At 42.8% G+C, this 25,981-nt stretch overlaps 1 protein-coding gene across 1 annotated transcript in view; it reads left to right on the top strand.

Annotated features, from left to right (window-relative positions):
* The window catches only part of LOC142591527 (uncharacterized), a 402,039-nt gene that overhangs the window by 307,948 nt on the left and 68,110 nt on the right, over positions 1 to 25,981 (top strand). Inside the window, exon 8 of the mRNA XM_075703849.1 lies at positions 1,383 to 1,488. Within this exon, the coding sequence (XP_075559964.1) occupies positions 1,383 to 1,488 (106 nt within the window). The remainder of the gene's footprint in view (positions 1 to 1,382; positions 1,489 to 25,981) is intronic.

Raw genomic sequence — 25,981 nt, 5'->3', positions numbered from 1 at the left:
CCAACGCAGAGGCAAGGGCCGCACTCGGTATGGACCAGCCAACGATAGAAATTGTGGCACCATTTCTTCGTATTCCGACATTGCTTAAGGAAATAAATTTGTTGCCATCACTGCCGATTAGCCGACGCGCTATACAACAGCATGAGCTCTGGTGACCAGCTGTGCTACAGACCGGACCGACTTTTTACTCCGCAACGTATTTTAGTGCACGGTTTTAGTGCCACTACTCGTTGGCGCCACAAAATACCACCAGGGCCAGACTGACCCAGATGAACGGGCTCATCGAGTCCTTGAATTGCAACTTAACAGACATACTTTCAAAGGACACGTTGGCTGACCACCATGACTGGTGCTTTACAGAGCCATACGTAACATTCGCTCGTAATTCCTCCCCCCACAACACTGCTGGATATTCTCCTTTGTACCTTTTTTTCATACGTGAACCAAGTTTATCGCTGGACACATTTCTTTCTTTCCCTGCAACTTCGACTAGGCAATATGCACACGACGCCATTGCCTGGGCTGATTACGCGCGGCAGATGGCCCGTAGTAGATTTGCCGCTTCCCAAAACAATAAGAAGCGCTCTTATGACCAGCCACACCGCCACGAAAGTTTTGCTCCGGGTGCCCTCGTGCTATTTTGCCCCCCCCCCCCCTCCCTACACGTGCGCTTTTCAGAAAAGATCCTTGCTCGCTACACGTGCCCATGCCACGTCCTCCGACAAGTCACTGACGTCATGTACAAGATTGTGTTGTGCTTTCCGACTACATCTTCTGTTCCGTTGTCCAGCGACGTCGTCCACGTTTCGATGCTCAAGTATCAACACCCTTGCTCGCCTCTGGGTCCTCATTGGCGCCGGACCGGCGCTTCTGCCGCCGAGGGTCACGCTACGCGCTCCTGAAAGACGATGATGTTTACCCTTGGATTTAGTGGGACTACCCATAAGCGGCCACTGATGATTTCATGGAGAGGACTCGCTTTGTGGAATGTTGGCTGGCTTCCATGTTAGCCAGTGCTTGCCACCCTTGTGAATACACCTTGTAAGTCGTTTCGCTACTGCGCCTTAACGTAACAATATAAACCAATACGATAATTTCCACGCGCAGCTTTAGTCAGCGCCAATAGTCCCTTGAAAGCCTTGCAGCAAACAATTTGGCGTTGGACAAATTTACAGGCTGATCGTGCTATTCGTAGAGCAGATCAGGTGCATTGCAGTCGTCACCTTACGGTAGAATGGCGGCGTTAAATGGCACAGCAGGATACAGCACAGCAAGAATACAGATAGTACAAAAGTAAAGACAAATCAAATGTTGTGCGAGTGTGTTTACCATATATTTATACCTGAACAGCTTTTAACCTATTTTTACGTGTGTATTTTCAGATAATTCGACTTGTTTGCACTGGGTTTCAAAGAAGAATTTGACGACCAATTGTACGCTATGCAATAATGCGCTTTATTATAATTGCTCAAGTTTCGTTGGTGACTGGTATTTTTGGAGGCACAGATGTGACCAAAAAAATACACCAAAATAAATTCAATAATAATGAGTCTTTGCGTCGAGTGTGCTTTATCAGTTTTACTATTTGGAAAATATTTCTTTTAGAAGAAAAATACGCTTTTATGACATTAGCATGTAATAATAATAATAATAATATTTGGGGTTTTACGTGCCAAAACCACTTTCTGATTATGAGGCACGCCGTAGTGGAGGACTCCGGAAATTTTGACCACCTGGGGTTCTTTAACATGCACCTAAATCTAAGCACACGGGTGTTTTCGCATTTCGCCCCCATCGAAATGCGGCCGCCGTGGCCGGGATTCGATCCCGCGACCTCGTGCTCAGCAGCCCAACACCATAGCCACTGAGCAACCACGGCGGGTGACATTAGCATCTATCGAACATCCCAAAGATGTTTGCAGGGAATTTAAACTACGTTTGCAATTTACGTTGATATAGGAGCAAAAACCTGACGAAGAGTATATTCGATGACACTACTTTGGTTCTTTTTCTTCAGTGCAAGCATTCTTTCCATAAAAGGTTTGTGCAACAGCTTCTAATTCTCAGAAAACCCCTCGGATGAAACACCGTTCTGAATGAAAAAGTGTGTGATAATGGTGTAAATGTATTCACGGAGCGACAGGTTATAAAAGCATTGCATCGGCTTCAAGGCACATAAAGGTAAGATGGCACCGATAATTGTTCGCTTTGTGGACCAGACCATAAGGGACATGTAACTGGCAAAAAAAAAAAAACGCGCGCTGCATGCAGGCGAAATCTGCATAAATGAAAACCTGACAAGGGCTCAGAAAATGCTGATTTCGGAATGCCTGAAGCTTGCAAAAGATCGAGGGTTTAAATTTGTCTGGGTGAGCAACGGGAAAATCCTTGTCCTGCAAAGTGAAGGTGTATCGGTAATTAGTATCAACTCAGAAAGAGACCTCGGTAAACTAGCGTAATGGCCTTCTTTGACTCATTTTTTGAGTGGAATAATCACGTAGAAACTTTTAAAAGCGAAGCATAATTGAGCCACGAATTTAGTTTGGTAGATGTTAATATCTGATGTTTGAACAAATATTCGGATGGATTATGACTGAAGCTCAAGACTGCTGCGGTTCCGTTTGAGGCTATCATTTTAACCGAAGTTAATATAGATGCGTCGAGAAAATGTGAATTTATCTTGGGTGGGTATCCTCAATATGCACTGTGCCGCGAAAGTCGTAAAGGAGGTGGTGTTATGGTGTTCACAAAAAAAATGTGTGGATGACTAATAGAATTGATGTCAGTTTCATTCATGCAGAGATGGTCACTCTGTCTGTTTCCATAGAAAATACAGAGTACAGTTGATGCGCAATATATAGGCCACGGAATATGAATGCCAGTGCATTTTTATATAAGCTATATACTTTTTTCTATAAGTACGAGAATGAGAAGCACTTCATTATTGCGGGGGATCATAACATAGACATTATGAAAGAGACAAAATGTATCACCGCTGATTACCTCCATTAGCTGGCAGAATTTGCATGTGTTAGCACAACTAATGAATATACAAGCGAAGAACGCTTGGTTGCTAATATAACAAAGTCATGCATTGACGACACAATAATTCGTTTGCAGAACTAACAATATGTTTCCCGAGTTATCAAGCAAAAACTAGCTGATCATTACTTTGTAACAGTTGCAATTATGTATAGCGATCATAAAACTGATGGATGCATTATTAGAGGTTCTGTTCTAGATACCAAAGAAGTAGACCAATTGTTTCATGATGTTAATTGGAGTAATGTTAATTGGAGTTTTACACTTCGATCATACCAGCTTATACAAGAAAACTGTTGAAATCCATCGCAATGTCTATGAACAGTCAACTAAATCTGGTAATATCAAAATAAGAAGCCCAGATAAGAAATGGATAACTCATGAAATAGCAGTGTTCTGCTGTGCGAAAGATAAGGCATGGCAGAAATGCAGGAAACAACCTGAAAATACAGCGCTAAGAAATGAATATCGCGCATTGCGGAATCAAGTAACGGCTAAGCTGCGACAGGCGAAAAGATCCTTTTTCATGCCACAGTTTTCGCTGAACAAATGTGACGGGAAGAAAACATGGGAGATAGCGAATGAACTAATGGGGTAGGCAGAAAAAGGCTTCCGTTGATGAAACAGTAAATAAGAATTTTCCCAAGGAAAACGTGAAGGTGATCCGTGATAAATTTAATGATGTGTTCTTAAATACAAAGAAAAGTTGCGAACCAAACGGTCTGTATTCCTGCACCACATCAACCGAAACAAGCATGTGCGCATACAGCGTGTCTCCCTCTCATATCAGCGGATGATGTACGGTGCATTATTTGCAGAATGAAACAGATCAAGCCACCAGGATACGATGGCATTCGTCTCAGAGATTTGCACAGGAACTTTGGCGTTCAAAAGGCGTTCTTCTGAACATACTGAACGGTATAATTGAAGATGGTGATATACCTCACGCACTTAAAATATCTATTGCCCGGCCTGTGTACAAACACGGCAAGACAGGCGACTTAATAAATGATAGGCCCATTGCAATACTGTCGTCGATAGCACATATTGTGGAAAAGCATGTTGCATTCGTTATGCAATCATTCTGGGAAAAATACTCTTTGAACAATTGTGCGCAATTTGGCTTTACAAAGAAAAGAAATTCGACAACACTTCTTGAAGAATTTTCTGATTATGTTTACAATTCAATAGAAGATAACCACGTTGTGTTAGCCCTATTCCTGGGTTTAAAAGAGGCATTTGACACGACAGACTTTGCGTTACTACTCGAAAAATTAAGCTCACTTGGTTTCGGCGGTCATTTGAAAAAATTTTTGACAGTTATTTTTCAGACAGGTTACAGTGTGTAAAGCTTGATAATACGTACGGTCATTTTAAGAATGTTACTTCCGGTGTGCCTCAAGGAAGTACACTCGGCCCACTGCTTTTTAACGTTTATGTATCTGATTTGGGTTTATTGCGGATTTCTTAAAAAATTTTTCAATACGCTGACGATACAGCGCTCGCACTTGAAGTCGGTGGCTATTGTACTGACGTTAAAACGGTTCATGCAGATATAACTGAAGTAATTGGGTGGTTCTCACAAAATTTTATTTTTTTAAACCTTCACAGAACAAAACTGACACGTTTTAAAAAACCCCACAAAACAGTTGTTTTAACCCAACCACTGTACTTACACTCATCCCCTTGTTACCCATGTGATAGCGAAACCACGTAAATAGAGCAAACAGTTCAATATCTAGGTATCTACTTCGACCAAAACCATACTTGGAACGAGCGCATCGTTTACCTTTCTAGAAAGATTAGGGCCACTGCGGCCATGTTGTGTCACCTTCGAAGGAAATATCCGCTTCACCTTAGACGAGTAATCTACACAGCATTAGTGGAAGCTATTTTAAAAAACGGTATTACATTATATGGAAACTGCTCGGAATATAAGAAGCAAGCATTAAATGTTATACTAAAACGAAGCCTGAACAGTATATCCTATGGTACCAAATAACACTCGGGTGACATGAAAAAGAAATACGATGAGTTAGGCATCCGACAGGTTCGTGAGCTGTTTTATTTTGTCGTGTTGACGCGGTATTATTGTTCAAATCAATATAAAACTCCTGTAAAAAAGATGTTTTATTGAGGAAAACAGAACGTATTGATAAACCACGGGTGCATAGTAATTATGGTAAAAAGATGCGCAATTACTATGTACCAGCTATGTTTAACCAAATTCCTGATGATCTGTCTTGCAAGCAACAAGAGGAAGATGATGGCTGGTTTAAGACATTCGTGCGTAAATTTGCTGCCTTGTGTATATAGGTTTACTTGTTTTATACATGTTAATTTGTGCTGTCACATTTATCGGCAATGTAGTGTATAACATGAAATGCATTTATATGAAGTTTTTCTTGTTTTAGAAGATTCTCCACCTACTGCCTGACCAGTCAACAAGCGCAACATGCTTAGGCAGGTCATAATTTATGTATGTCTGTGCTCTATTGACAAATAAACATTGAAACTTTGAAAGGAATATGTGGCGTTGTGGTGTAATAATACACAGAACAGTAATCTTCGTCAAGGAAGTAAAGCTTGTTCGCATATTGGAATTACCTGGACTTAGACCAGCGTATCAAAGTCCAACTTTGTTACCATAGCGAAGAAAATTTGTATTCAATTTGCCAACGTTGTCTTAAATAGTTTGCAGTTAGAGAATTTTACTCATCTTTAAGCACGGTTTACGAATAACGCGGCCACTAAACGCGAATCATACTTTAAAAGACCCCTCAGTCGTCTTGCACGTTATGGACATAAAAGCGCCATGCGTGATCACGCACTCACGGTCGTGCATACCCATCTTCTAAGGGAAGCCGTACTTCCACCCACAAGGTCTAGGTCACATGAAAGAACGGCTCTTTGTAAGAGGCAATTCCAGCAACGTCGGCAATTTTGTCACATGGCGTCTTTAAGCGAGTGAATGCAGAACTCTAAACAATGCCTTTGAAATTGGGAGGCCTGGCTATGAAAGCAAATATACGGCGTTCCCTCGACTGCCATTGCGAGAGAAGGCGCGGAAGCAATGGTTCTTGCAACTTGCGCACGTTAGTCCAAGCAAGGTCAGAGTGTGACAATGTTGGCAGTGAATGTGGCCTTCTGACGGTGTGGCGAAGAAGCATTTCAGTTTCTCCTAAATACTGTAATATTTAACAGGAAAATTCTTACTTAAAGCATTCCGGCCACATAACAGTAGGATGTTAATCTAGATCAAAAATAATTATATAAACCACTAAGCATGACGCTATACGGAGTAGTGAGATAAAATTTGAAAGAAAGCTGTATTTCCCGTTTTTGTGAGGGCAATAATGTAATAAGGTTATTGAGGAGTTTGCAAATAGAAAATTTGCATTCATCATCATCATCATCATCATCATCATCATCATCATCATATTCATCATCATCATCATCATCATCATCAGCCTAGTTACGCCCACTGCAGGGCAAAGGCCTCTGCCATACTTCTCCAACTACCCCGCTCTGTAATAATGGTTGTATTAAGGGTGAGCAAGTGACCATGCGATAATTTGGGTGTCGTGGGTGCTCTGGGCACGAATGCGACATCACATGCAGAAGAGTCTTTCCTAAGCTACGAGGTCACACCTTGCACGCGCTTATGGGTGAAATGGTCGGGGAAGGGGCGCCCCTGGCCACTCTCCGCAGCTGTTCCTGCTCTAAAACTGGAAACATCTCCACACCAACAAAGGTGAGCGTTTCTTCTACGTCATGCGCCAGAGCAGCCATATATGTATATTATATAGGGTATATTCAGGTCATGTCCTCACCATTCTATCAGCAAAAATTGCTAAGAGCAAATCTTATATTCTTGACAAAAAAAATTCTCGGAAATTTGAGAACGGCAGGCTACAAACAAAGCAATGAAACAAAACACCGACAGTGCCCACTTTTATTTTAAGCCTTCTAAGCCTTCAACATAAAAAGTGCGAAACCATTACAGAACTCAAATCTGAACGTGATGTGTTTTTATTGGCACAGCTATTACGGTGATTGGCCCAGGAAAGCGGTTTGAAACAAACACGGAAAGTAGTGGTAATGTCGCTAAAAGGGATGTTGGCTTTAATTAACAAACATAAATGAAATTCTTCAAGGACAATATTACAAGAGAGGGCCCCCAGCAGAACAGCTGGTTTTACTTAGTTTACGTTTACATCAATTCGTACTGCCATACACCTGCCAGTCTTCAAATTCGTGCAATAATCTAACGTGTTGCTATCGCATTCATTGCTTTGCCACTGTGTCGAAACTGGGATATTTTTAACTAATACTGGTTGTCCAGAATTCCAGATACGCTAAAATGTTCATTCAGCAAAAAAAAATTGTGTTGGTTTCTTTCTAAAACAGCTGCCTATGCGCCCTCAAATTTTACTGTATGTCGCTGTGTTTACGAAGCTTTAATGGAAGGTGTTACAGCGCAGACTCAAGTCCCATGAGAAATTATTTGGGCAAAGAGCCCGGGATGAGAATTTTCTATGAAATTTTATTGCCTAGACGGCCAGGTAACCTACTCTTAGGAAACGTGTCGGGTGCCAGGGATCAGTCCTGCGTTCCTTAGAAATAAACGCCGACAAGTAACTTGGCGATGATTCGATAACCTGTCAATGTCTGCTGTAATCTGCAATATGTCTTTTTAAGATAATATGACACAGAAACCTTATTTTATGAGAACAAATGAGCATTTCTCATTAACTATCATTTTAAGGAATCGAAGTACTTCGGACTCAATAAGTTATGCAGCAGTGTACATACTCAAATAGTTTTGTTACACTGGCAAAAACAGCATTACAGAAATATCTGAATTACGCATTACGTTGGCAACAATAAAATTTAGCTCTTTGTTTATTCTCGACTTTCGCTTTATGTTCTATCATTTCTTTATCTCAATATGTTAAAAACTCACACTTTAATCAAATTGCTTAATAAACAAAACAGAATGAAATAACGCGTAGTATATAAATGTGATTATCCTCCCTATTTCTGCATTGTGTCAGTTAAAAAAAGGAAAGGTAAATACTCTGAATGGTTCCAAGTGAATTACGACGATGCCAAGTAGCATGATATCGTTGGCAATGGTGACAGGTCATCTAGGGATACAAAGAAAAGAATGTATCATTGTATAGCAACAGTTGCGAACATATTACAGCACGCGACCGTGAGCAAACGCTAGAATGAAATTTAAGATTATTGGACCTGTTCTCGCTGAGGCATGATCCTTCACACAGTGGAAACACGGCAGCATAAGGACATAGCTTCAGAAGTGCCAGGCAGCGACTGAGCAGCGAATTACTGGAAGTGTGCGATTATCTCTGCAGTTCCGTGAAACTGCACTGCACATGTGATCTAGCCTAACCATGTATCCTTCACACGATATCAGACACCAATGTCGGCTTCATAATCAGTCTCACAAGCTAAAAGCTTATTGTAAACCCTTTACCGAATTCGTTTTCATAGTGTTTCCTGGTAGACGCTGCTTACATTACACAAACCACGTAATAGACGTAGCTTATTAACGGTACTGATTAATTTTCGTTTAGGCTATGCATGAACTATGTAGAGTGTAGCAGTTATGCATGGCCTGTACATACAGCAAGAAAGTGGGCATCCTTGCGATGGCGATGTATATCACATCTACTTTTTCTTTTTTTTTCTTTGCACATAGAAGGATGCCAATACCAATGGCTGAATACTACGCGTATGTGATGAAATACACAAAGTCGCAGTTTCACCCTAAAGGAGAAGTATTGATAGCGCTTTAAGTTACTAGACCTCTATACGTAGTAAGGCTCATAGTTGTATCGCCCGCGGAAATTGTCCTAAATATTCGCTCGCTAATTACCAAACAATTTGTCACGTTCGAACACGCGGGCACTCGGTGTCACATGGCTGGCATGACGAAGAGCAGCTGCTGCGGCTAGAGACAGCTTCGTGTAGCCTCCAGCTTCATCGTCTCTTCGAAAGTTGAGACTACGCGACCTTCAACACTAGGTGTGCTCCTAGGGCACCGTATACTGGGATAGCAAGAAAATGGCGTACATCAAGCCACCATCCTTCTCGGCTCACACTCTTAAGCCTGCCATCGCACCTGCGGAGTTCCAGAGTATCTTACGGGACATGCACTATATACGGAACCTCACGACGATCGGGAAAATTTGCCTGGAGTGTCCGTATAACTTCTGTCGTAATAAAACTAAAACAGCGCAGTTCCTTCGAATGATAACTGCGAAATAGAGGCATATGGAAAGCTCTAACGAAGAATGTAACCGCTTCCTTAGGAATACATGCAAGAGGAGATTCCTGGCGTTCTCTACAATACCACGTCTCCTCATTCCAGTCTTATCGCAGAGCCATAGAGCGAGTCTAGAAGAAGACTGAAGCTAAAATTCTCAGAATATTGACAATCCTGACTCCTTTGTAGCTTTAATACTCTAACTTTCATATTTTTGTAGTCGGGAAGAATCCCCAGAAATAATCAGTTTGCAGGGCCGCAATTCATCTTCGTATCGGAAACCATTGAATAATGAACTTAAAGGGAATCAATATAAGTCAATTTCCTTTCTTTTTTCTCCTTGACTCCAATATCTTAAACATATCAAGCCTACTGTAAAGTGCAGAGAGGCACTGTTGTGTCCGGAACAAAGAAATTTCAAGGAAAGAAAGATCTCATGTTTTTAGGAGAAATATTCCCAGAAAAAGGAGTATTATGCGCAGCAAGTGAGACTCGGTTGTCCAAAGTTTACTGAAGTGAAAGCAAAAAATAAATGTTAAATAAAACATAAAAAGAAGAAACAGGGTAATATTCTGTTTTTCTTTCCTCTATTTCCTGGTTCGTTCTTTTTTTATTATGGCGACGCTTGAGTCCGCATAATGAGCGTTATCATTAGGTCCACGCGGAATATATCTGCCAACCCGACCAGGGAACGAGGTGACAGATGCCGGGAGTGGACTTTCTTCTACGTCTCAGAATTACTAGCGAAACAGGGACGAGTATGGAAAATCATTTAAACTAAAGCTTGTCTATGTATTGCAAAAAACGAGCGAAAAATAATAGATGGGAGTGTCTCAAAGAAGAGCAAAACAAAAAGGATCGCATAACTGAGAATAGATCAATCCTTGCATACTATCCTTCGCCACATATTGCATGTTAATTTTTCTGTCACTACGGTATTTATGTATTTTTTCTTTTAACGTTATTTGTGAAATATTACTGAATTATGAATTAGCAACTTCTGAGTCATAGATGGTATCTTATATGCTTTTTTTACAGATTATAGCTCCTTAAATGGGATGCGTGCTCAGATTCATTAGAGTTTCCTTCATGGCGTCACAAACAAGCGTCCGCTATGGGATTACATATATAAAAAATCCACCTCCATTCCACTCTGCGAGAGCGAATGCACAGCGAAGCAGGCGCGGACGGTAGGCTAGTACCACCACCCCAACTGAAGTTAGAGGATTTTACAAAAGCACCACGACCACAAGCGACATACGTCACGCGCGCATGCAAATGTGGGGATGTGCAGCATACATCCTCATTCTTCTAGGCCTTCCGACAAGCGCAAGTGTCCTATTGAACGAAATAATTTTTAAAAGCAAATTGCTTAGAAAATTCATAAAGTACGACTTACACCCAAGCTACAGAAATGATAACTTCGGATTGTTTTTCAAATATACGAGAAAACATAGTTGTATTGCGCGGAAACTGAAAGACATCGTCTATTTCCAGCTGCCGTTAGAGTTCTGATTGGGTGCGGTCGCTAGGTGGATGTGCCATTAGCACAACATGCATTCTCATTCTTATAGGTCCTCCGCCCAGCGCAAGTGCGCTATTGAACGAATTTATTTTCCCGAACAAAAATTAGTTAGAAAATTTTTAAAATGCGACCTACACACAACCTGGAGACATGATAACATCAGATTGTAATTCGAACATAGGAGAAGGCATACTTCTGTTGCGCAGAAACTCCAGATGAAACCTCTTTTCCAGCTGGCGTATTTTGTTCGGGACGCAAGGAAAATCCCGACCAACTAGTAAGAAGTATGCCTTAGAAATTACTAAATTACCTCAAGGTCTATACCAGTTTTTTTTATAGAATGGTCCAACTGTTATCTTCAAGCGTCACCATAAACCCATACTGAAAGCAGTATGTAAATAAACGTAATTATCTCATTTATCCGTCAACCATGTTGTAGGTACGAGTATTTGAAATATGATCTTGTTATGTGGGAAGACGCCAATGAGCCGCTTTATACAAGCATATTTATAAATTGAATACACTGCACTTTGCCAAAAGGCAACATCTCGCGCCACCCTCCAATCGCCGTCGTCGTCACCTTCACACCACTGGGCTTTTCGTCGTCGTAAATATTGGTCCGTAGCCCTAACCCCGGCGGCGAAGGCGCCGTCCTGGTGCAACTGATGGCCGCGCCTAGAAGCAGTGTGGTAGACCACGAGCCTACTGACGTGCTCGACAACACTGGATGCCAGAGTAGAGGTTGAGGTAGAACTGACCGCAGCAATTTATTAGTTCTCTGGCGACACCTGGGGCAGCACGCGGGAGGGCCCCGTGTATTGGTAAAGGAGCTTCTTTGAAAATCCGACATGACGAGAAGGTGACAGCAGGAGCAAGCGCGCACCATGCGAAAACTGTGCACCACGGTGGCGGCGTTAGTCCAGTAGGGACAAGCAGGCATGCATTGTCGGCCAGGGCGATAAAGTTGCGCACATACTCGCGCATTCAGGTGGCAGCAGAAGGAAATCGAGTATGTAGGCGCAAGGTTGCTTTGTTACCGTAGAATACATAAAAGTGAAAAAATCCAGTGCTCTCGCGGCGAGAATCATATGCAAATGTCACGTAAGAAAGCGCGGTGTCGTCCCAGTCATGGTCGTCTTTCAAAATGTACATGGACAGCAAATCTGTTAGTACACGGTTCAATCACTCCGTCAATCCATCGGTTTTGGGATGGTATGAGGTGGTCAGCTTGGGTTGAAGGCAGCAGGAACGCGCAAAGTTGGCATTAACTTGCGACAAAAAGCTACGGCCATGGTGAGTAAGCACCTGTATCGGGGTGCCGTTATGCAAGATAATGCCATGCAAGAGAAATTCTGCCACATAAGTGGTGCAACTGCTCGTGAAAGCCCGTGTTGTGGCGTATCGGGTGGCGCATTAAGTTGGAATGGGAAACTATTTGTCCCCAGAACCTGATGTGAGAAAGGGGCTGATGAGGTCTATAGAGATTTATACAGTACCAGTGGCATCCACGACGATAATGGAAGAGAAAATAGTCTAGAGGAATTCGAAATCCCGAAGGTAACGCCGGAAGAAGTAAAGAAAGCCTTAGGAGATATGCAAAGGGGGAAGGCAGCTGGGGAGGATCAGGTAACAGCAGATTTGTTGAAGGATGGTGGACAGATTGTTCTAGAGAAACTGGCCACCCTGTATACGCAATGCCTCATGACCTCGAGCGTACCGGAATCTTGGAAGAACGCTAACATAATCCTAATCCATAAGAAAGGGGACGCCAAAGACTTGAAAAATTATAGACCGATCAGCTTACTGTCCGTTGCCTACAAAGTATTTACTAAGGTAATTGCAAATAGAATCAGGAACACCTTAGACTTCTGTCAACCAATGGACCAGGCAGGATTCCGTAAAGGCTACTCAACAATAGACCATATTCACACTATCAATCAAGTGATAGAGAAATGTGCAGAATATAACCAACCCTTATATATAGCTTTCATTGATTACGAGAAAGCGTTTGATTCAGTCGAAACCTCAGCAGTCATGGAGGCATTACGGAATCAGGGTGTAGATGAGCCATATGTAAAAATACTGGAAGATATCTATAGCGGCTCCACAGCCACCGTAGTCCTCCGTAAAGCAAGCAACAAAATCCCAATAAAGAAAGGCTTCAGGCAGGGAGATACGATATCTCCAATGCTATTCACAGCGTGTTTACAGGAGGTATTCAGAGACCTGGATTGGGAAGAATTGGGGATAAAAGTTAATGGAGAATACCTTAGTAACTTGCGATTCGATGATGATATTGCCTTGCTTAGTAACTGAGGGGACCAATTGCAATGCATGCTCAGTAACCTGGAGAGGCAAAGCAGAAGAGTGGGTCTAAAAATTAATCTGCAGAAAACTAAGGTAATGCTTAACAGTCTCGGGAGAGAACAGCAATTTACAATAGGCAGCGAGGCACTGGAAGTCGTAAGGGAATACATCTACTTAGGGCAGGTAGTGACGGCGGATCCGGATCATGAGACGGAAATAATCAGAAGAATAAGAATGGGCTGGGGTGCGTTTGGCAGGCATTCCCAAATCATGAACAGCAGGTTGCCATTATCCCTCAAGAGAAAAGTATATAATAGCTGTGTCTTACCAGTACTCACCTACGGGGCAGAAACCTGGAGGCTTACTAAAAGGGTTCTACTCAAATTGAGGACGACACAACGAGCTATGGAAAGAAGAATGATAGGTGTAACGTTAAGGGATAAGAAAAGAGCAGATTGGGTGAGGGAACAAACGCGAGTTAATGACATCTTAGTTGAAATGAAGAAAAAGAAATGGGCATGGGCAGGACATGTAATGAGGAGGGAAGATAACCGATGGTCATTAAGGGTTACGGACTGGATCCCAAGGGAAGGGAAGCGTAGCAGGGGGCGGCAGAAAGTTAGGTGGGCGGATGAGATTAAGAAGTTTGCAGGGACGGCATGGCCGGAATTAGTACATGACCGGGGTTGTTGGAGAAGTATGGGAAAGGCCTTTGCCCTGCAGTGGGCGTAACCAGGCTGATGATGATGATGATGATGATGAGGTCTGACGGAACGCGAAAGAAGGGTCTCACAGAGATGGGGTACGGCTGCGAATGACCGATAGGTAGCACCTGAGGCGTTTGCAGAACCTGGCAGGAGTCACAGGCCGCAACAAAGCGTCGTACGCAGCGAGCGAGAGCGAGCCGTTGGAAGCGGCGGATGATGAATCGGAACATCGAGTGGCGGCACGTCGAGCCATGATTGAAGGCATGACGTACCGTCCACTGTGAAGCCACTTGACGAGCACAGGGAACGTCCATCTCGACCAAGTATGTCACGTGGGAAGACGCAGGAGAGAAGCTATATAGAAGTATATTTACAAAACAAATACGCTGCACTCTGCCAAAAAGCAAAAGTACACGTACATCGTCGTCTTCACACCAGTGGTATCTTCCTCATCATAAATGCTGGTCCGTAGCGGTATGAATTGCAATAAAACTGCATTGAGTACCTGCACAACGGAGACTCCATTTTGTTCTATCGCACTTCTTCTTTATTCTTTTTTGTCTTCCTGCCCATTTTGTTTCAACTTCCTTTTTGCAGGCCTTCGTAAGATTGCTTCATAAATTATGAATGTAAATGTAGTCACTAATAGATGCTTGTCCAGGGACGAATATACCTTTTGTGTTTGTGTACGAGGCTCAATAGCACGATGCCGGATTTGGCAACTTCAGTTGATATAACTTCGGTTGATTGTCTTGATATAACCAGATGCTTCAGAGATTTTGACGTTCTCCGTGGAGGCGAGCCCGAAAGTTTCTTGGAAGCGCAATAACATGGAACGATGGGCTCATGACATATGACCACATTTAAAAAGCTGCTGCCATTCCGTACGTGATGCGCATGTCATTTACAATGATTGGTGCTCACAAGTGGTCGCGACCTCAGTGATGCTTATAACTTTATTTTGAGGGATATACAGAAATCAGAGAGCCATGTACATCAACTGTGCGTGCAGTCAATGCGCAACGTAGTACAGCGTTAAATCTGTACTGCTACTGTGTTCGTAGTATTACCAGAGTCATGCGCCGCTCAAAATTGATAAGCCTAGCAGGCTGTGTCCTAGGCAACTCCCGATGAGAGCCTGTTGCAACTGATAAAGAGAGCTCTTGCATTGGCCTATGACTTGTTTCACACGTACATAAGGACTTATATCTTGCCACATTATTGCAGTAGTTAAGTTGTGCCTTGTTTGTTTTACGAAATAACAAAGTAAAACATTAAATTCCAAGCACTATTTCGAGCACTATGTCCTTAAATGCACAAGTCATTTCATGTGAATACAAATGTAACAAACCTTGTTCTTTTTATGTCCAGTCCCTGACAACGTAACAATATGCGCCAGGTACAAGTTGTTTCAACCGTTCAGGCATTAACGGACGTGCTGCTGGAAAGCGTGCATGAAAATACCATCCGCTAATAGGGAAACACGCACATCACATTGTAGCATACTTTGAAGGCCTATAAAGGTATCGTTGAACGCTGTAAGCGCGAAATATTAGCTTATGACATAGTGCTACGCGAGAGAAGAAAAATACAGCAAAAGTCGTCGATGTGCTGTGGTTTCCTTTATTTATTTTCAATACTGCCAGTCCCGTCAGGGTGGACATACAGAAATGAAAGACATGGTAATCAACGTGCACATACAAATTTCGTGTCAATAAGCCAAACAAGGAACGTAAAGGAACAAGGTAAGAATACATAAAAAAAAACAAATATAGATATCACATCTCTAGGAGACATGCGCAGCAATACACAGAATACATCATGAAAAGGACAGCAAATGTAAATAATCTTGAGCATACGTGGTTACTTTTTACAGACAGGCGCACTAGTAAGTACAATATGTCACAAATAGTAAAAAGAAAAACACATCGATGATGTATCACACGCATCCAAACGAAGACGCAATGCCACTTGTCAGGCGGAGTGGCACGTAGCGTCTTTTAATCCAAAATACCCTCCATTATACCTTTTATCATTGGATCGCTCCTTCAATGATAATGGTCAGCTTCCAGTCAGAAGCTGGCAATGTCTGCCGTATGCGATCTAACCCATTTTTATTCTTCTATAAAATTCCGTCTCATGATCAGGGTCTCCTGTGAATATTTAGCCTAAGTAAGCGTACTCCTTCACGCACTCTAGCGGCTGCTTGGCGATCCTGAATACTTGTTCCCTTGCCCGGCTATACATCATTATCTTTGTCTTCTACATATTATTCTTCAACCCCACTCTTGCACTCTCTCTGATAAGGTCCTCAATGATTTGTTGTAATTCGTCTGCAGTATTGCTGAATAGAACAATGTCATCGGCAAATCGAAGGTTACTGAGATATAGGCCGTCGATCCTCACTCCTAAGCCTTCTCGGTTTAATCGCTTGAACACTTCTAAGCACGCAGTGAATTGCATTGAAGAGATTGTGTCTCCCAGTCTGACCCCTTTCTTTATAGATACCTTCCTGGTTTTCTTGTGTAGAATTAAAGTAGCTGTGGAACCTCCGTAGATATTCTCCAACGTGTTTACGTAAGCGTTCGGTATTCCTTGATTACGTGATCAGAATCAGAATCAGAATTAGAATCGGTTTTTATTGAGATCATTAGAATGATTACAAGTTGTTAATATTCAGGAGGAGGTCCCGGAGTCAAAGACTGCAATGGGACCTCCTTTACAAAGTAAACGTAATAAAACAAAAGTACAGCAGTTTTCAACAAATGGTTAAAAAATTACAGGTTTTAGTATAAATACCATGATTGAAGAATTACATATGCATAAATGTCATGAAAAAAAGCTCAGTAACACAATCTCGTTGACAACTGATGAAGTAACTGCGTAGATGACGTGACGAACACAGTAGAATTTGTTAACTCGAATGTATATGTGATGCAAAAACAGAAACCTAACGGTATGGCAATGAAAATGAAATGAAGGGACCCTGAAAGAATGGTTATGAGTATGGACTAGGCATCAGTATTCGACATAATGTAATCTTTTAGTTGTTTCTTGAATTCGTGAATTTTAAGTGTTTTTATGTAAACTGGTAGTGTGTTCCAAAATGCGATGGTTGAAAAATGAACGCTCTGTTTGCCATAATTAGTATGGATTTTAGGTAAAATGAAGTTCCTATTTATTGCAAACCTGGTACTATTAGTATTTAATAGAGAAGACTGTGGTAACAAGCTATCACATCGTGTGTAATTGATTTGGCGGAACAAAAAGGTACCTAGATTATATTTAACGAGTTGTGTGACTGTAAGAATGTGATTAGTTCGTAAAAGATATGAGGCGTTGTTATTATATGGGCTAAATGTAATTATCCTAATAGCCTGATTCTGTAGAATTTGCAATGAGTTTAAATGGGTTACGTAAGTGTTTCCCCAGCAAGTAACGCAGTAAATAATGTGGGAATGAATAAATGAAAAGTATAATGATAGTAATATTTGATGGTCAAATATGTTTCGTGCTTTTAGAAGTACCCTAATCCCGTAGGTAATCTTCTGTTTTAGTTTCGTTATGTGTTCAGTAAATTTAAGATGTTTGTCTACTTCTATGCCAAGATAATTGCATGAAAAACTTGCAGGGATAGGACTTCCGCCTAATAAGATAGGAGGAATGGAGTGAAGTGTTCGTTGGTGGGAAGTGAATACAACAAATTTTGTTTTAGACGGGTTTATCTGTAGCTGGTTAGTTTGGCACCACTCCATCAGGCTGTGTAAGTCGCTATTAAGGTTAGATACTAAGGTTGTAATACATTTATTGGAATTAATAATAGTAGTATCATCTGCATAAAGTATACATTTCGAAAAGGACAGGCAGTTAGGCAGATCATTCACGTATAATAAAAACAAAAGCGGACCCAGTATGGAACCCTGGGGCACACCAATATTAGTGAACATGGTTTTAGAATGAACGGCTGAAATGGTTACTACTTGCATTCTGTCTGTTAAGTAATTTTGTAGTAACAAGAGCGCTGGGCCGGTGATTCCCAATGATTCAAGCTTACGAAATAAGATGCGGTGTTTTATTTTCTCAAACGCTTTGCTTAAATCTACAAACACTGACGCTGCATAATTCCCTTCATCGATAGCTAGTTTTAGTTGATCGGTTAGAGCAACGAGAGCCAGTTCGGTCGAGTAACCCGAGCGAAAGCCGTATTGGAATGGTGAGAGAATGTTAAATTTTGTAAGGTAATTAGTTAAACGTTTTTCTATTAGCTTTTCGATTACCTTACTAAAGAATGGTAATACACAGATGGGGCGATAATTGGAAATTAAAGAGCGGTCACCTTTCTTAAAAATTGGGGTGATCTTGCCTTGTTTTAGCTCTTGTGGGAAACTGCCTGATTTAAACGTGACGTTGATTATGTCTGCAAGGACATCACTTATTAGGGGTGCAATTAATTTTATATGGGAAGGGTGTAATTTAGCGATGCCGGCGCCGGTTATTTTCATGTTGTTTATAATGTTTAGAACTTCCTGAGATGTAGTTGGAAATAAAAAGAAAGAATGTGGCAGGCGCTGGGGCAGGGATTGTCATGCGCAGGTGGCTGTAGCTCGCTGCTAAAGAAGAAATCAGCAAACGCATCAGCTATTTCTTTGGCGGTCTTGTATACCATACCCTGATATGCAATTTCTGTTATATCTTCGCGATTATTTGCCCTGTTTAAGAAGGAGTTAACAATTTCCCATTTCTTTTTTACGTTTTTATCGCATTCCAAAATTTTCCTTTCGTACCATGTTTTTTTAGCTTTTTTCAATGTGGCAGAAAGCTGGTTAGAAAACTTTTTGTACCGGATGGCTAAATTCTTGTGAAATGGTTGTCGTTTGGTTTTCTTATAAAGATTATCCTTTTTGCGCATTAAAGCTAAGAGCTTATCTGTTATCCATGGATTTTGAGGGGACGCGTACTTCTTCTTGCATTTAACTTGAACGGAATGACGATCAACACATGACTTAATCATAGAGATAAACAGTGCAAATGCTTTTTGTGGATCATTTGTAGAAAAGATGGGGGACCAGTCAAGGTTCGACACGGCTTCAAGGAATGATTGTTTGTCTAATATAAACTTCGTGTACGTGATTTTTCGGAGCCATGAGTGTAGTGAAAATTTAGAAATATAGGATAGTGATCAGTTATGTCGGTCATCATAACACCTGCGTCTGGTGGATATGCCAAATTTGATAATGCATGGTCAATTAATGTACCTATGGGGTGGTTAGCACATCGTGTCGGTATCTTAATTAAACATTCATAACCAAAGCTGTTAAAACAATCAGAATAATGTAAAGCATTAGTAGACGTACTATCAGCGAGGTTAATGTTGATGTCGCCTATAATTATTACATTTTTCTTTTCATCTGCTAGCAGTCCCATGACTTTATGGAGAGCAGTACAGAAGTCTATTGCTGATGACGAGGGTGAACGATATATGCAACCAATTATTAGGTCTTTGTTGTCCATGTTGAGGAAGTCATTTTTAAGTTCAATCCAAACGTCTTCACAATTAGTTACATTAAGTTTAAGATCGTTTCTTCGGTTGTAAGTAATATCTGAATAGATGTACAGCGCTGCGCCGCCATGGTTGCTGAACGGACGATTGGAGTATTCAGGAATAAAACTAGAGAAACAGAAAAGGTGTTTATCGTGGTCGCTCAACCAAGTTTCAGATACTCCGATGATTGAAAATGGGAAGGTGAATGAAGAAACGAGATCGGAGAATTCATCGAAGTGCTTGCGCAGACTGCGCGCATTCAAGTGCAAGACAGATCGCTGATGATTTGAAAGAAGTTTGTTTAACTGGTTAGCTGTGAGATAGGTGGAAATTGTGAGACTTGCCTACGGGACAGGCGTGGCGCAAAGGTGGATTAGAGCTAGGTTATTACTGAAAGATCGGATTCGGTTGCGATGCGAAAGACGCGGCTTTCAGTTGTTTTCCGGGCCTTGATTTGACAGTTTTCTGTCCACAGAAATCTCCAGTTCTTCGTTTTTTTCAGACCCAAGGCTTTGGAAAAGAGAGCTTTGTTTTCAAGTGTTAAATGTTCATTAACGAAGACAGGGTTCTCTTTTGCTGTTGCGAGGCCAATATCGCTCAGGCAGAGTCTAGCTTTTCGTGCTTTCGCGACGAACTCGGCTTTCTTCGTTCTCGAGCAGAAGCGAGCGATGATGTTTTTATGTTCTGTTTTAGTAGGAACACGATGAACAACGTCGAGGTCACTGGCCGTTACTGGGCAACCAATTTTGTTGCCAATAGTTTGTATGACTGTCACACAGTCCTCTCCTTGCGTGCAAGGGATGCCCTTAATCTCGACGTTGTTTAATCGAGAATATTGCTCCAGTTCGCCAACTTTCTTCTTGAGAGTGTTGTTGTTTGCTTGTAAAGCTTTGTTTTCGGATTTCAGCTCTTTGTTTTCGGCGCTCAGCTTTTCGACGAGTTTGCTTAGAAATTCCACGCTAGTTTCTAAACTATCAGTTCTTTGCTTAAGTTCTACGACGTCTATGCCCGAATTGCTCGCCCTCAGCAGAAATTTCCCAAAAATGTCATCAAGAAGTTTTTCGCTTACGTTTCCAAGCTTAGATTCAATGTCATCAATTCTTTTGGCAAGCTCCGCATTAGTAGGCATTGTTCACCGACCACACCCGGAAGGCCGCACGAGACGACGCAAGCTTGGCAGTACAAGTTAACACAAATTCAGCAGCAATGTTTGGCAGCGGCTGCAGCAATATTGGAATCACAAATGACAACGATACAAGCGCATATGACTAACCTGCGGATACAAAGAACGCTGGTCAGTCTGTGTTCCTGTTGCCACAACCGCTGCCAGAATAAGGTGCCGGTACCGCTGCGCCTCCTTATATCCTTTTCTCGCCTCCTTTTCTCGCCTCCTTATATGCCTCTCTGACTGCTGGTATTAAGTCAAACTGAATGAAATGCTTTTTCGTAATCTATGAGAGCCATCTAGATAGGCTTATTGTACTCGGCGTGTCTCTCGATAACCTGATTATTGACAGGGATGTGATCCATTGTAGAGTATCCCTTCCTGAAGTCAGCCTGTTCCCTTGGTTGACTAAAGTCCAGCGTTGCCTTTATTCTATTGCAATTTATCTTGGCGAATATTTCATATAATATTAGAACTTGACCTAATGGGCCTGTAATTTTTCAGTTCTTTAGCGTTACCCTTCTTGTGGATTAACATAATGTTTGCATTCTTCAAGTTGTCTGGCACCCTTGCAGTCAACAGACACTTCGTATAGAAATCCGTCAGTTTTCTAAGCATTGTGTCTCTTCTATCTTTGATTAAATCGTCTGCGATTCCATTTTCTCCGTCCGCTCTTCCCTGTTTTATGTCTTGCAAGGCCTTCTGACCTCACCGCTAGATATAGTAGCAGTTTGTGTCTCCTGTTGATTACTGCATATTACTCCTCAGGGTACTCTACAAATCAGCATAGAATTCTTCCACTGGTTCTACCTCTTATCTTATTTATCTTATCTTATCTTACCGCTTATCTTTCAGTGGACACATCTTGGTTTTTCCTATCGCAAGTTTCCTTCTCATTCATTTCAAGCTGCGTCCATTTTTTACGGGTTCTTCAGTCTTCCTCACGGTATAATTTCGAACATCCCTTATTTTCGCCTTGAATATTAGTTCTGACAGATCCGCAAATTCCACCTTATCTCTCGAATTTCATACTTTCATTTTTGTCGTTTCTTTACCAGGTCCTTTGTAACTTGGGAAAGCATGCCTGCTGGCTGCCTTGGGTTCTTGCCTCCCACTTCGATTGCGGTCTCTCAAGCCATCCTAGTTACTGTTTCATTCATTACCACTATGTCATCTTCATCGCTCTGTTCTAAGGCTGCATATTTGTTTGCAAGTACCAGCCTGAATTTGTATGATTTTACCCTTACTTCCTCTGGGTTGACCTGTTTCTTCATGACCAATTTTACTCTTTCTTTCTTCAAATGTAGGTGAATCCTCAGCCCTCACTAAGCTATGATCACTCCACTTTACCGCGCCTAAAGCTCATATATCATGCGCTATGCTGGCGTCGGCAGAAAGTATGAAATCAATTTCATTTCTTGGTTCACCTTTATCGCTTTTGCAGGTCCACTTTCTGTTGCTACGCTCCCTTCAAAAGGTGTTCATAATTCGCAGCTCATTCCTTTCTGCGAATTCTACCAGCATCTCTCCTCTAGCTTTTCTAGAATCGACACCGTAGTTGGCGATTTGCTGTTCACCCACCTGCTTTTTCCCCAGTTTTGCATTGAAGTAATCCATTACTACTGTATACCGTATTTGTACTTTTCTCATCGCTAATTCAACATCTTCATAAAACTGATCTATTTCATTGTCATCATGACTGGAGTTTGAAACGTTTGCTTGTGCTACCTTTGTTCTGTACCTCTCATTAACTTTTATTACTACTACTGCTACCCGTCATTAATGCTGTAGAATTCGTCGATACTGCCCGCTATGTCCTTATGAATTAGTAATCCTACCCCGTATTGCTTCTTATCTCGAAGTCCTCTGTAGCAGAGGACGGGGCCGTCAGTCAACACTGTATAAGCCTCACCAGTTCTTCTAACGTCACTAAGGCCAATAATATCCCAAATTATGTCTGGTAGTTCCTCAAAGAGGCCCGCTAAGCTAGCTGCACTTGACCGAGTCTGGTTGTTCAAGGTTGTCAAGGTCAGTTTTCATTGGCGGCCTGTCCTAGTCTAGAGATTCTTAGCACCATCTGCTGCGTTACAGGCCTGACTGCCGCCATGGCCCTCAGAAGCTAAGAACTGAGGGCCATGGGTTACTTGTAGAAATCATGACGGAGGGAGTGGCCGAATACTGCACCAGAGAGGCCAATTCCTGCTCTGGTGAGGGAGTGTCATTATGGAATTTTAGTTGACTTTCCTAATTTATTTGTATCTGGATTTGTATAACCCCACTCGCTCTCGGCATCTTTTGCCGGTGTCAGGCATCACTCCAAGCCGGAATATTCAGTGCACTCGAGTAGGCGAAACTCTAGCTCACCATGGTCAGAATAATAAAAAAACGTTTTAGAAGGATTCGAACATCCGACTGTGGCAGCCGAGCATCCGACATAGCTCTGTCAGATAATCCCGTGGGTGGTGAGGCTACCTTATCACCGAAAAGTACAGCCCAGAGGGCCCTACATTCCTAAGAGATTCGTTGATTTACCAGCTGCCATCGCTTTCATGTCGGAGGCAATGTGGGTTTCTATATGGTAGCAATTTCTGGCGCCTTCTGCGGGTTGCACGATATAGTGTCAATTCTCAGCGCTCCTAACCTCGTGCTTCGCGAATCTCACACACGCATGCGGCCTTGAATGCGTCTAAGTATATGATAGATTTTCGGCGAATTCGACTAGCACTTAAAACTTGTATGAAAAGAGTTAGAAAAATAAAACGTTTTCACTGAGAAGCCCCAAGCCGAGTATCGCTCGCTTATTCTCGTGTCTGCCTGCTTCTTGCCGCCCGAAGCTCGCGCTCCCGGGTAATTACTAAGAGTGGCGAGACTACGCCCGAACAATACGGTTCAGAGCCTCGCCAAAGCAGACGACCTTGACCGTTTCTAGGTGTCTTCGGTCTTTCTATAGCTTTGGAGAGCGCTTATACCAGAGGTGATGAGAAGGGCGAAATGGGGGAACTGGCCCCTTAGTTTCCCGGGAACGCTGCGGGCCTATGTGCTAGGAAGTCAGGAATGCTATGCCCCATTGAAGCTACAGTAGTGCCGTTTTCGATCAGTCAGACATGGTTTGTACATTTCGCTCGTGGAAGCACTCGACGGCCCTGCTACCGGCGCGCTCGCAATACAATTCCCGGTAATACAAACGAAATACGCAAAAAGGAATAACTACAAATGTAGACGACTGGAACGGACGCAAATACGACTGCTCTGACGGGATGCAAATTTGTGTTAAGTTTACAAATGGTGTCGCTACGTGTATTTTGCTTATTTCTTGCGTGGATACTGTAAAACCGAAATTTTGCATCATCAAAGACAGCTCGTTTTGGCAGCGCTCCTAATGAGTATCAGCGGATAAATTCTTGAACAATTGTAGCGTTATGCAGTGTGCAGTGCTAACATCTACGTTTGCAAGATCTGTATAAGCACGCTTCTATGTACATAAGTTTACAAAGAGACAATCGTGACATGTGCCGATGTTTGGAAATACTTCGCGTAATATTTTCTAGTCTTGTCACTAGAAAGTGACAATAGTAGAGAGACAAAAAGTCACTAGAGAGGGGCCAAATGGCATGACTAGAGAGTGACAGAATGCTGCTTGTCTAGTTCTATTTCCTTTTCAGAAAAAGAGAACTCATTCAATTTGCGAATGATAGTGCTTTCGCTAGCCTCCACGCCGCCCACGCTTTTCTATTTCAGTAGTTTTGTTATCGCGTAATGCTGCGCTCGTTTGGCTGGCTGGCGAAGCTTGCACAAACTGCACGTAACAGAGAATTCAACTTCCATGTGATGTCGCGGGATGCCGGAACGGTCTGCGCCGCTTGACCAGAAAGCAGCTGCAGCGGGGAATCCACCGCACTGTCTTGGCTTGGTACCGCCGTCTGTCGAGTTTCCTTTTACTCACCGGCGGCAGCAAAGGGCGTTGATGGCGCATGCAACGTCACCACTTACCCGGTAGGGTGGCGGGAGATTTGAATTTATAGAAAGGTATATAGGCCCTCCAGACGCAATTTCCTCTAAACTAAGTTATTTCTTGGCACAAAACAAGCGTTGCGAGGTTTATGGAATGATATTTAAACAGTTCACGTTAGTGTCCTATAGTTCCTTTAGTGTCCCTATAGATATGGCTGAAGAAAAGAAACTTTGATAAAAAATACAGCGAATTCAGCTACACAGCGTCTACAAAGGCGAATACAAACAGGAAAACTTCCTTTAGCGGTGATTTTTGAGCTGGCAAGATGTCAGAAAGTAGATAGAACTCCTAGTCAGAATAGTGCGAGCAGTATTGCAGTGCAGCTGGACACATCAACTGGAGAGAGAGAGAGAGAGAAGAAACTTTATTTAGTCGCCTACAGAACCACACCATGACTAAATGGTGCCGTGACGCGGGGCCTGACGTCTTCTCAGCGCGTGGTCTCTACTCAACTCCAGCGCGTGTTACTCCCGCGGACGATCACCCTGAGGGGCAACGTTCCGTTGGTTTCGCTCGGCCTTTGTCTTTCAAGAGCCGCCGAGACCTGCTGTACAGCCCAGGTTTGGATTTCGTTGCCGTAGCAGTCACGGCGGAATCGTTGTACTTGTCGAAGCTTTGTCGGGGAGCTTGGTGCAATCCCAGAGGATGTTCTTCAGGGTGGCCCTCTCCCGTAGGCTCAAGCGGTACATATCACTCTCCTATACTTTCGGGTGCAGATGATTCATTAACACTAGGGTGGGTAAGGAACCAGTTTGTAATTGTCTGAACAGTACCGCCTCCGCTCGGCTCAGCGCCGGATGCGGGGTTGAAAAAGTCCTTCGAGCCAGGCGGTGAAACTGTGTAAGCTCGTTAAACTGCGTAACGTCGTCATGCGGTCCTTGGCACTACACCATCTTGGACGGTCGGTTGGAGCGGCGCGTTTGGTTAGCGCTCGCACCACGGCGTGTGCCGTCTTGTTGTGGTTATCGTGCTTCTCGACTCATCGTTGCCCGCGTGCGCCGGGAACCACTTGATTTAACCTTACCTATTCTCTCGTTGTAGGTCAGCCGAGCACAGAACGCGCACTACCTCACCACACAATTCGCCCTTGGCATAATTCCGCGCTGCACTTCGCGAATCACAAAACACCGTTCGGCACCCGGTGTCGGCAATGGCCGGGGCAATGGCCACCTCCGCCGCCTGACACGCCTCTCGGACTCGTAAGCTCGCTGCTGCCCTCGTCGCGCCGGACGACGCCTCGATGACAGTAGCTACGAAAGCCGCGCAGTCTCCCTGGTATTCTGCCGCATCTCCGAATCTTGCGTGCTCGTCGTTGGCGTGAAAGCCGATGAGGGCCTTGGCCCTCGCCGCTCTTCTCTCCTTGTTAAACTCCGGGTTCATGTTTCTCGT

This window comes from Dermacentor variabilis, chromosome 8, assembly GCF_050947875.1.
Source record: "Dermacentor variabilis isolate Ectoservices chromosome 8, ASM5094787v1, whole genome shotgun sequence".
In the NCBI taxonomy this organism is placed as follows: Eukaryota; Metazoa; Arthropoda; class Arachnida; order Ixodida; family Ixodidae; genus Dermacentor; species Dermacentor variabilis.
Note: the sequence above shows the minus strand (reverse complement) of the source record. Positions and strands in the feature narration are given on the sequence as shown.